The 12840-nt window shown below is 36.4% G+C and overlaps 1 protein-coding gene across 2 annotated transcripts in view; it reads left to right on the forward strand.

The window, feature by feature from the left end:
* The window catches only part of LOC136848763 (trypsin-1-like), a 38314-nt gene that overhangs the window by 22132 nt on the left and 3342 nt on the right, over window positions 1-12840 (forward strand). For both annotated transcript variants that reach the window (XM_067121354.1, XM_067121355.1), the window contains 3 exons: window positions 10179-10215; window positions 11416-11578; window positions 12018-12226. In XM_067121354.1, the coding sequence (XP_066977455.1) occupies window positions 10179-10215; window positions 11416-11578; window positions 12018-12226 (409 nt within the window). The remainder of the gene's footprint in view (window positions 1-10178; window positions 10216-11415; window positions 11579-12017; window positions 12227-12840) is intronic.

A 12840-nucleotide genomic window follows, 5' to 3' on the forward strand; every position in this document is an offset into this window, starting at 1 on the left:
GTTGAAAGACTATCACAGATATCTATACCTGTTATAATTGCTCAAAAAGCAACGACTGCAAAAGTGACCAACAAATGGAGGGAAAGATATTTAAAGCTAATCATCGGCATCGGGGCATTTTCAGGCTGTAACGTCTAAAATTAAGTTCAAAATATGAAGGATTGTGTTTAACTTAAAAACCGTTGAAACGAACATAGAAATATTCAAAAGTACTATTGCAGTGGAAAAATAATCAACAGGCGCAATTATGCTACTTATTATCCAGAATGGCAGTTCTTGAAAGGTAATCAAAACGTTAGATGGACATTTATTGAATAACTTTATTTATTATTCATAGTAGTCCCTAACAGTGAAAGTGAGCAGTTGGCAACTTCACCTGACTCTTGGACTAGACCAATTTTAGTTTTATGGAATAATCTCCCTGGGAACTCATTCTTTAACTAAAAAAGCGGAAAACAGGACACGTTTGAGTAAAGTCCTTCTTGCATACAGAACACGTAATGTGTGAGCATGATCGTTGTGATTACTTGATTCTCAAAGGAACTTTAATGAAGGGGTTAGCTTTCAGAGGAAGATATGACGTATAAAGAATCAAAGTCGCTTAGGTTCGGATGCCGCAATTTTCTTGACAAGGAAAACAGCATCGCCAAAGCATTTTACGATTTGTTATATGAAGTGACGTCATTCCTTGCTTGGTGTATTATTAATCGAAAATAGATGTTAGAGAACTAACTGCAAGTTATTCTTTAGTCATGCAGTAATCTCTCTCTCTCTCTCTCTCTCTCTCTCTCTCTCTCTCTCTCTCTCTCTCTCTCTCTCTCCGAGTAAATCTTTAAAACATTAAACTCGAATATCAGTCGAACAATAAAGAGAAAGTATTAGATATGACTGGAAAGATTATTAAAGGTTTGGGCATTGCCCCACCGGTTTCCTCTTGCTTGTTCAAGCGATCGGATCTTGGGGAAGGGAAAAAAAGAGAAAGAGAGAAAAATAGAAAGAAATACTGAGAGGTACCCACTGCCCCGGGCGAGAAAGTAAGAACGGCTGGAAGATTGCAACATCACACGTGACCCCTTTCCTCCGGCAACGCTTAGGCTGTTCCTTTCCTTCCTGGTAATCCTGCTGCTGCTGCTGTTGCTGCTGTTATTGTTACTGTTCTCTGCTGTTGCCTTTGTTTTTTTGCTCTCCTCATCTAGCATTTAGTTCGGGTTATCGTTAGCGTTGCTATGTCTTTCGTTGACTCGATGTTTTGTTTATACGTTATTGCTTCTTTTTTTTTTTTTGCCTTCTTTTCCTTTCTTATACTTTGATTGCTTTTTCTGACTTCATTTTTATCAGTTGGCTTATTCTTTGATTCAATGTGAACTATGAACTTTTCCAAGTTTTCGTTTGTTTACTTAATTGTTAAAATGACAAAGAAACAGAATGGTCTCGGTAGAGTTTACGCTTCCCTTGCACATGCACACACACACAATACATATATATATATATATATATATATATATATATATATATATATATATATATATATATATATATATATATATTATATATATATGTGTGTGTGTATATATTTTCTCTCTATATAGATAATGTATATATATATATATATATATATATATATATATATATATATATATATATATATATATATATATATATATTTACAATAGAGAGAAAAAATATAAACGAAATACGTACACAGACAAGGGTAGACGTTCTGTACATTAAATGTCTCAGAATAATATCTGTCGGCGCAAACAACGCCCAGGGAGAGAAAGTGCTCCTGAAGATTGTTATTGAAGGCATGTTCAGAAGGAATACCGTGCAGAATTAGTTCACATTGTGATAATATGAGAAAATATACTTGATCCCTATATATAGCAAACAGCAGACAAAAATAACGACTTAAATGGGCAGCATATTTGTCGCCAATATTCTAATTTTGTTAAGAACCGTTAATGTGTACAGAAGGATTTTTAAAATGAACTCGTGTGCTGCTTAGTCATTATTAGCTGAGAGTGAAGTCTTCGGACAAAAATTATTTCTTAAGTCCAGTGACTAAAATGCAACTTTTTACAAGTTCAAAAAGAGCTGTCTCAGCGAGGGTTAGCATTTGTCAACGAATTGCTGCAGAGTCACGGTGTAAATACAGGTGCTTGCTTTCCATTCTGGGATTGCGTCATCTCCGGGATTTGACAAGTGGAAAGGTAATAACAAAACCTGGAAAAGCATTTGACGTTGACAAACGTTGGAGCCAAAAGAGAGGGGAAGCTTCTTTAGGTCTTGGGGGACTCTCTGTGGTCTTGAGGGTCGTCGAAAATTAGCAGCGTACAAGTTGGACGTCAGATCAGCTAAGTTAATCCATGTTGGGGTTGGTCAGAGCGCTGACCAGATGCTCGTCGGGTCCTGAGAACACGCGACCATCCACGGGGGAAAAATTACCAAAGCTTCCGATATGGAACACCCATTGTTGTTAGCTTTAGTCATTATTTTCTATACCTTTTCCCCGGATTGCAGCTGAATATTGTTGAAACCTGCATATATTACTTAGGGCACAGTAAACATAACACTGAAGAATTTCTCTGGACAGCCTTCACTTAAGCTGGAATACCTGGACTCTAGATGATTAACCCATTTAAGATAAGCATTTTCGTTGATGCTGTTTATATTTGGTCAGAAATAGCGAGCTCCTGCCCTACAATCTCTTTGCTCTTCGTTTTCGGTTTCTTATTTAATTTCATTACCAACTGCAGTAGCATTTGCAGGAAAAATATGTAATTTTATTATTTTTCCTAGATGTCACACCAAACTAATTTATTGAGCAATGTACTATTTCAAGAGGGAAACATCTGTACTTCACTGTTTGAGACATGAAATGTAAATGTTCAAAAGAATCTACAGTAAATAAATAAGTAATTATAAGATTTACTGTTTATTTATTTAATACTTAATTTTCAAAACTTTCCTTTTATGACATGTTTTCCAAGAAAAATGCTGATTTTCCTTTGCTATTTTTTTTTATATCTATTAATGAAATTTGAGAGTTACTTAGATTTTACCCACAGTTCTTTTGTGCGACTTATTTGACGTGTCTGTATTTGCGGTAGTAAAATAGTCCTTTGGTAAGTTTGGAAGTTTGAAAAATTTCCTATAAAAATATTAGTTTTATTCGTTTATTATTCATTATTAAAACAAGTTCCCTGTGTTCAATAACATGTTATTTTGAGAGGGAATCATGTTACCTGAGTATGACGATAGTTATCTTTACGTATAGTATGCTATTCAATAAATAACATCTTAACAGATATCTGCGCTGTATAAGTTTTATTTGCGAATCTTCTGTTTAAGTAATATGCCTGAGATTTTAAAACACGTCTTGCTAGCAGGATTGCCTTAAAATTAACAAAATATGTTGGTGCTCTCATTACTGCCATTAAAATCAAATATACAACCAATTAGAATCGTCACGTGTCATATCGTTATTGGTTGATTTAATTAGGGTGATATGACTTTTAGGTATCTTCTATTGTTACAGGCACCTCGAAGAGCATGAGCCCGTGTCAATGTTGGGGGAGAGGGGGAAAGGAATGTTTTTTTTGGGGGGGCGGGGGCCACAGGGGAAAGGCGGGATTTGGTATGATCGGGTGAAGGAGGGGGAGAGGATTACTTTTTTTTTTAACATCCGGAAGAAAACCTGCTCGTTTTCTTATTCCAGATATTGCGGTAGAAAATGGAATTATGGAACAGGCGCGCAGAATTCCTTTTTTTGTGTGTGTGTGTGTGAAAAGAACTTTTAGTGCTATAACATTTCTGAGGAACAATACTTTTACTTCTTTTTATATCATTTGAAAACTTTTTGTTCGATTTAACTTCCCTATCACCCAGCACTCTGGAGATATGAAAAGAGCCGAAAGTGAAGCGGCAATGATATTGTAATTGGCTTCAAATGTCGGAACCACCCGTCGTTCAAACAATGAGCGGAAGTTGCCGCATCTACGAGTATACCTCCGACTTTTGAGAACAGAGTCTTACGAACATTTATGTCATCTTTCCTTTCCTTCTGAGGGAGGAAGTGGAAGTTAAAATAACACTACTTGCTATATAACTAGAATTTGAATAACTCTAAGAGAATTACATAATATATATATATATATATATATATATATATATATATATATATATATATATATATATATATATGTGTGTGTGTGTGTGTGTGTGTGTGTGTGTGTGTGTGTTAGAAAAATAATGGTTAAAATGCTATTGGTGTAAGACACCTCATTACTTATCGAGCGTCAATGCAGATTATAAACGCATAATTAGACATCAGACACTGATACCATCGTCTCATTACAGTAAGATTTAGCCATTATTCGGTAATTTTTACAAAGTTGCAACTGAGAAATGTGAAGTTCAGCGCTTGTCCAAGGCACGATAATTGCAACACTGACGAATTTCATTTGGCAATCTTCGCTTACACTAGATCACCTGGACCCGGGATGGTTAACGCTTAAGTTATGGTAACAAAATTTGAAAAAGAAACTTTGGTTAGAATAATTTTCAAGTGTGCTTCTTGACTGTGCAAATTTTCTTTTTAGTAAATTAGTGAGGTAGGTCTGTGGAATATAACAAAGAAACCATTGGAGCCAGCCGTAGCTTTGTGGTCTGTTATAGATTTCCGTCTAGAGAGAGAGAGAGAGAGAGAGAGAGAGAGAGAGAGAGAGAGAGAGAGAGAGAGAGAGAGAGCTGCCACTGCATATAAGCTGTTTGCTCTTCGTTCTGATTCCTTGCTTAATTTTAATGTAAACTGCAGTTGTATTTGGAGCAGAAAGTTGTACGCTTTTATTGTTTGTTTTAAAGTACTGTATAATTTATTCAAAATAATAACTTCCAGAAAAATAAACATGTCAGGAGAAACATACGCTGTACCGCATGTAATCACGAATACTCGCATATCCAGATGCTACATGAGAGAGACATATTAAGTGGGCGGTTCTCTGCTGCAACTTATTTGTCTGTATCTGAGGTAATGTAAGAGGTCTCTTGCGAAATTTTTGAATGTGCTTGGAGATTTTTCCATAGAAGAATTATTTTTTAAGTATTAAAGCAAATTCAACGTATCCAGTAGTAAGTTATATTAAGAAGGAAACACATTACCTGTGTATATCATTATTTATAATGTGCAAGTTTGGCAACTGTTAATAACTTCCCACTCAATACCTGAGTCGTACAAATATTATTTGTGAAAGTTCTGTGCAAGCAATATCAAGTCAGGAGGGTTTCAAAAATAGATTTAACTAACTGGGGTGCTTTGAAAATTCCAAAACAACGGCGATGCTCTCACAATTGCACAGAAAGCCGCTGAGTTACCATCAACTCAAAAAGGTGGAACACCTGGATTAGGTCAACATGTGTACAATGGATTTTTTAGGTAACAGGTCCAAGGATGTCATTCCTCTTGCGTATATAATATATATATATATATATATATATATATATATATATATATATATATATATATATATATATATATATATATATGTGTGTGTATTTATATATATATATATATATATATATATATGTGTGTGTGTGTGTGTGTGTGTGTGTGTGTGTGTGTGTGTGTAGAAAGGTAAAGGTATGTATGGATACATACAATAAACTGAACATGGCAAATGCCTGAAGTAAAACTAGTTTTTATCAACATCAGTGAACAGTCACGCTACCTCTTGTGTGGTCGTTTCCTTTTTTCTCGCAGCTATAATTTAATTAGCACTTGGGTGAAATGATACCCTTCTGAGTCTTAACTGGTAATTGCCAGAAGGAAAAGCCAACCCATTGTTAGTGAGACAGCTACGACCATGTCCGTTCGTATTCAATTATGTATGTTGTCACACACACACACACACACACACACACATATATATATATATATATATATATATATATATATATATATATATATATATATATATATATATATATATAGAAAGAGAGAGTGAGAGAGAGAGAGAAACACTTACAAATTTCGTAACCATTAATCGTTCCCAACACTGGGTCAAATAGAAGATTAACTTTAGTGCGATCATAAACATTCTCGTAGAGAGTAAATCTCATTATTTCGACATGCATTGTCACGACTCAATTGTTTTATTATCTCCAGAATTTCTCAGTAAACCTTCACTGGCCAGGTTGAACTATTTTTAAACATTTTGTTGTTAAATTAAGTTGGCATTGTGCCAGTGCGGGTAATTGCCTATACAGCCAATTGGGAATTTTTTACCGATTAACCCGGCTGTTTCTGTGCCAGATCATGGGACCGAATATTCATAAATCAAAACATTTGTCACTGCCCCATTTAGTCAGTCTTAAATCATTCCCGTTTTCTATGAGACGGTAGTGTGGCATTTGCTTTTACTTCAGTTTGCCCTTCGACCTGATGAAAGGTGCTTCTTGCTACTTTCTATTTAAGTTTCTGAATTTTACAGCGAACTTGTCCTTGCTTCACTCTTTCACTTCTTCCTCCGCAAGCAGTTATTTAAATATTGAACTGACCTGAATCTTTCTTTTTTTTTTTTTTTACCTTTCATGTACATAATTTTTCAAAACATTTTGTGATGCCAGGTAACTTTTCATCAGACAATCAAAACGCAATGTGTCCTTTCTCACCCACCTCGATCCTCTCCCATCCACCTCCTACCCCATCCCCATCCCAGCTCGGGCGTTGCCTAGGTTAATTACCACCTGCGAATTAATCGTTGTGAAAATTATTATTGTTTTTACCAACATCAAAGATTCTGGAACGCTTCGCTGCTGGTCTTGAGTGAATGACATAGGCCTTATTCAATTTCCCTCATCTGGTGTACTTAGGGACACATATTATTATCTATAATACTTTGCATCTTCTTAAATATCTTCTCGTAAGAAGAAACTATCGAATGCAGTTGCACACAGTTTAATTTTTTCGTAAAATATTTTACACAAAGAACAATATATCATCTCTGCTTTCTCTCCCTGTATACTTGACCTCTGAACCCGTCAGCGACACACGTTATTTGCCCTTCCGATGATTGTAAATAAAGTCTGCCTAGATTAATTTGCCTTTGTTTTGAAGTCTTCAGCTTTGTGTGAAGAATGGATTCATATTTCCTTTCTTTCTTGCTGAAATCAAATCAAGTTTTGCGTAAATGAACACGAACACTTTCATTGTAAGGCTTAGTCTCTGTCATCAGAGGTTCTTTTCTTCTCCTTCCAGGAAGCAAAAAATAACCGTGCCTACTTTTATTCTCGTTGAAATTTGCTTCATTGTATCATTTCCTCGTGTTATACATCAGACCATTTCTCAGAATGTGGATAAAAACTGACTTTGTCAGTTCGACTTGCGAATGAGACACACTAAATGGGTATAGGTCTTCCCTTTCGGTCATTTGGGACAAGTTATAGAAACCAGAAGAACTTGTGAAATGAATATACTAATTATGGTCGTTTTTTCTTAAGGGGTTTTGATTTCATTATATCAAACAAGAGAAATGACAGATGTTTATTTTGTTATTATCATGACCCAGTTCTCATTCTGGCCTTACTGGTGCAAAAATGAAAATAGGTTAGAAATGATATTACGTCATAGAACAGGTTGACGTTTATTGAAGGAAAAACTTTATTCTATTATTCTTGCAAAAAACTATTTATTCAGATTTGCTCCAGGTTTCTTGAATTACTATCACCCAGAGCTTGAATGTTCTCTAATGCATAGAATTTCGACTATATACTTAAACCCCACTTATTCCCAACAATAGAATAGAGAGAGAGAGAGAGAGAGAGAGAAGAGAGAGAGAGAGAGAGAGAGAGAGAGAGAGAGAGAGAGGGTATCGAGATTAGCCTTTTAAGTTGGGTTTCATGTACGCGAGGTCATGCATTCTCTCCTCTGAAGGGGACAAGATTTGTTTATTCCTAAAATTCCGTGGCAGGGCGCGCCTCCTTGCTCCTCCGTCGAGTAGACAGACTTTCGCTCTCTTTTGATGATGTCGAAGTAACGGAGCTAACTTTCACCGTGTTGCTTTTTCGACGACCTTACCTTTAACAGAATAACCTTTTTTTTATTCGCTTGGTAAATGTTTGAAAAACCTGTCTTTTCTCTTTGTTCTTTTGTCGCAAAGTCATATGTCATTCGGTATTGTACCCCGAGAAAAGAATTATGATTTAGTGTGTGGTGGTTGTTGTAACCTACAGTTGCAGAATTTTCAACTCTTGCAGTTAGTTAATGAGTTAATGCCACGGATAAACACGTGGCGAGAGGTTAGTCAGTTACTCTCTCGGTGATTGTGGGCCCTGGGGGTATTGACGAAAGAGAATGGTTTCTATTAAATTATTCTTTTCAGTCGAAGTAGAATTTTATTCACTGGAGTCATCAGAATCTCAAAACAAGAATGGATAACAATTCCCCTCCCACACACACACACGCACACACACACACACGAATGTTATTAGGATAAAAATTACTTTCATATTTATAACGTACCATTAAAAGGAACAAATAGATGAGCTTCCCTCCCAATCAGTCAAACAACTTGTAGATGCGCAAAACAGATCAAAACGTAACATTAGTCCATAACATTTGATTAAACAAGCTCTTGGCGATTCTGTAAAAGAAATGTCCGATTTCATCTACGAACAGAGATTTATGGTACTAGCCCTTTATAGCTATAGTGTTGAAAGACATCACACAGTGTCATCAGATTTTTGGTACTGATCATGAAAAGCAAGAGGCAAGGCTTAAAATAACACATTTAGCTTCTCTGAAAATTTTAAATTACTTTGAACTATTCTTTCATTTGCATTGGATTTTCGATGCCTGCTGTGTCTTTAAATGATAAATATTCTCAAAGTGTTACATTTTTTTCTATTAAGGAAGATAAAACTTAGAATCAGTACTCTGAATAGATGGAAGAAATTGTCAACAACAGTCTACTGAGGAAAATGCAAGACTGAGGTAGTTAAATAACAAGCAAACAAATAATGAAAACTATTCCCCACTTCAACCCTACATTAATTTTTCCCATGGAATATCTATTTTCATTTAGTAGTTCAGCTAAAGTTTTCCGTACAACAAGGAAATCAGAAAAAACAACAGCTTTCTTGGTTCATGTAAGAAGTGAAGTGTTTTATGAGCTCTTCTAACGAAAATACTCACATTACTTTGTGCAGTTTCAAGCGTACGTATAACCAAACCTAAAAGAAGGAGATGCCGTTCTAACCTGACACTAAACAAAGCTAAACCTACCTAAACATGCGTAACAAATTACACAAACAGAGACACTATACAGTTTACAAATGTAACATACATGACACTAAAAGTGCAAGGAAAACTTAAAGCAATTGTGTATCGGAATCACTGTAAAAGTCTTCACCGTATTTGGTATTGCAAGAAAGGTAAATTTAGAATTTTGTACAACTACCAGGTTGTCTGACAGGTAAAAATCTTTCTTAGAAATTGACACCCGAGTAAAAGGAAACTCCAAGGTATGATTTAGCCTTATTTCACCCCAACTGCTTCTGTTTTGCAAGCAAGTTAAAATGTACACTAAATTGTTTCTGTACCAGTTAACCACAAATAAAAGAACTCGAGTATCAAACAATGATCTTAGATGTAATAGCTGATTTATGGTTAAAACCCGTAAGTTTACTGTGGTGATTTTCTCATGTGGTAACACTTTAAATGGAAATATACCGTTGTAAACAGTTCTAAAAATATTTTCAGCAGTTTTATAGCCTCTCATTCTCCGTCTTTCATACATACAGTACATATATGTGTTTATGTGTATGTGCATGGGTATCGTTAAATATAATTGAACGAGAAGTGGTCCTCTTACTTTCGCCGAATAGCTTTTAATTGAAAAGGAATGACTGATTGGCCCCAGATTCTTTATACATCTCACAGTCAATTGTTAAATAACAGTGTCTACCTATCACGCGTAGAAGTTTTTGGCAAAGGCCTACAAAAACACTCAATTTGATAAACTTCGAAAGCTACCAAAGAAGTTTTCTGGCAGGACAGCGGTTACCGTTTTCTATACGCTGAATCTGATGCCACTCAGGATTAACTCAACCTTAGACAGTTACCGTCTGAGCACCTCCATTCCTATGGCAAGTTTTGACCGTCTTTGTTTTTTTTATTTCAGGGAACCGGGACTACGTTCTGCAACTGTCGAGGATACCGTAAGTATTTTTTCATGCAACGTTTTCGAAACTCGGAAATACATTTTTCCGTTTCATTCTTTCCATTACATTCTTATAATAAACAAGCTATCTATTATTTTAGTTATATGGCTTGGATAATCTTGTTTTTTCAAGATTAATCTGAAGAAACCGGCAACCCTCAGATTACGAGGTTCATCTTTTTTTTTTTTCCTCTCTGTTACCAAGCTTTGGAATTTGTTTCTGCTTCTGTTTTCCTGACTTATAAGCTCCCTTCTTTTGTTTCCTTCTGGGCTAAGTCACAGCCTTCTTCCCCGCCACACCCTTTTTTTTCTTTGTTTTTTTGGACATGGCTGGGAAGTTAGCACCTATCACTATCATTTTCAAAAGTAAGTTTAAAATCTGGGTTCTCTTGATTACCTGACTTTCTTAGGAGCAAAATGTATGGAAACAAAATTATTTTTCCTGCCTGTAAGATACAATTTATTAAACTAAATTAGCATCCAGTCACCTGCAATCCACCATTTAATTCTGTCCGTGATTTCATCCATCCTTCTATTTATCCATCCTCATATTCATCGTGTGGTCAAAATACTTAATTTTTTTCAACCCTTATACCCTCCACGTTATGAATACCTGTGTCACTGCGCTGTCCTAAACAGTTATGTTCAGTGCTTATTAATTTAACGTATATATTCCCCATCTATCATTGTCCAGTCCATAGTTGAACTGGGGAATATAGTCCACAAACCAAGACATTGCATGTGGCTTCTTTTAACCTAGCCACTTACTCAAGTACCATAGCTATTGCACAGATGAGTTCCTCGTTGGGCGAGCGGGTTCCGTTCTCAGCTAGCACTCTGCTGGCAGCGAGTTCGAATCTCCGACCGACCAATGAAGAATAAGAGGAATTTATTTCTGGTGACAGAAATTCATTTCTCGCTATAATGTGGTTCGGATTCCACAATAAGCTGTAGGTCCCGTTGCTAGGTAACCAGTTGGTTCTTAGCCACGTAAAATAAATCTAATCTTTCGGGCCAGCCCTAGGAGAGCTGTTAATCAGCTCAGTGGTCTGGTTAAACTATTGTATACTTAACTTATTGCACAAATGACCCACTGTTTCGAGACGGTCTCGAAACAATTGTTTGTGAAATAATATTAATCGATGTTAATGTTTTGTTGCATAAAATACGTAATCGCTAATCTCTTAATTCTTCAAAGGTTGCGGCACTCCAAACCGTGAAGGCCGAGTTGTAGGAGGGCGGATCACCCAGAGGAACCTGTACCCATGGCTGGTGTCTCTCTCCTACCGAGGAAAACTCTACTGCGGGGCTTCCCTCATCAATGACAGGTTCCTCATCACTGCTGCTCACTGCATCAAGAGGTTAGTCAGCAATGTTCCTGGCTGTAGCGTCACAACAATGAGTGTTATCGAACATTAACAAAATTTTAAAGTTCAGCATTTGATAGAAAATGTCCCAAGACCCGTATCTTTTATGAAATTGGAAACCCCACTGGATTAAGAGGAGACAGATCTAATAAATTCACCTGTCGATTTACCTTTCCCTACCGACTAAATTTAACCAAAGTTAAGCTACTGCAAAATAATGAAAACTCATCTTTTAACGAGGTTACTTAACACTGATCACTAATGTTATGGCAGCATTTCCTTGGACAAGAGAAGGCTAAGCAACGCGACGAATTCCCTGAATGTTTATGAAGCATCTGATTGACAATGTAATTTGAAAAACAACTTCGAACACCAATAAGTTCAGCACCCCGTTGGCACTGTCACTTTTCTGATCATTCCATATCTCCCACAGAGTAAATAAAGCCCGCGTGGACATCCTGCTGGGAAGTTACAACAAGAGCGATGCTTCCGAAGTATCCAGGCAAGTTCGGAGGGTGAAGGACTGGTGGGCCCATGACGGATTCGACCGCAGGACCTTCATCAACGACGTCGGCATCATCGAGTTGAACGAGCCCGTCGAATTCGACAGACATATCAGACCTGTCTGCTTGCCCTCAGAAGGTTGGTTGGTTGAGAAAGTCTCTAGAATGTGTTCATTAACTGACCATTTCCTTGTTTGTTATGGAATTTTCCACCGTTCCTTCTTCCACAATTTCTATTCCTCCTTCATCCACAATATGTACTATTCCTTCTTCCACAACACATACTATTACGAAAAATGTATTTCATGAATGGTGATTAATGATAAAGTCACTTCAGATTAATTTCGGTTTCAAGATAGCCTATATTAAAGAATTACTGTAAATTTATAAACGGAAAATATCCTAACCAGTTGTTGATGTATCCAGCTAATCAAGGTCTAAGCCTTGCAGCTTATGAGTAGCGAATAAACAAATTGAAATAGTGTGCAATCAGATAATTAGTGGTTCTATCAACACGATTGAACTATGCAAATATATCAAGCCTTGTAAGCTGACTGTTTGTAAAATGCAAGTTCCATATATCACCCTTGGTAAAGGGCATTTGCGTTTGCGGATCCTGAGAAGCAATATTATAATGCATATATCATAGACATAGAATGGATTTGGTGCAAACATAAGATTTTTACCTCCCTTTGGCTCCTGCTCTTAAAAACCATGAATAAACAAGTCATAAAAAAAGCACTTTCCTCTTTC

The sequence above is a fragment of the Macrobrachium rosenbergii genome, chromosome 19, assembly GCF_040412425.1.
Source record: "Macrobrachium rosenbergii isolate ZJJX-2024 chromosome 19, ASM4041242v1, whole genome shotgun sequence".
NCBI lineage: Eukaryota > Metazoa > Arthropoda > Malacostraca > Decapoda > Palaemonidae > Macrobrachium > Macrobrachium rosenbergii.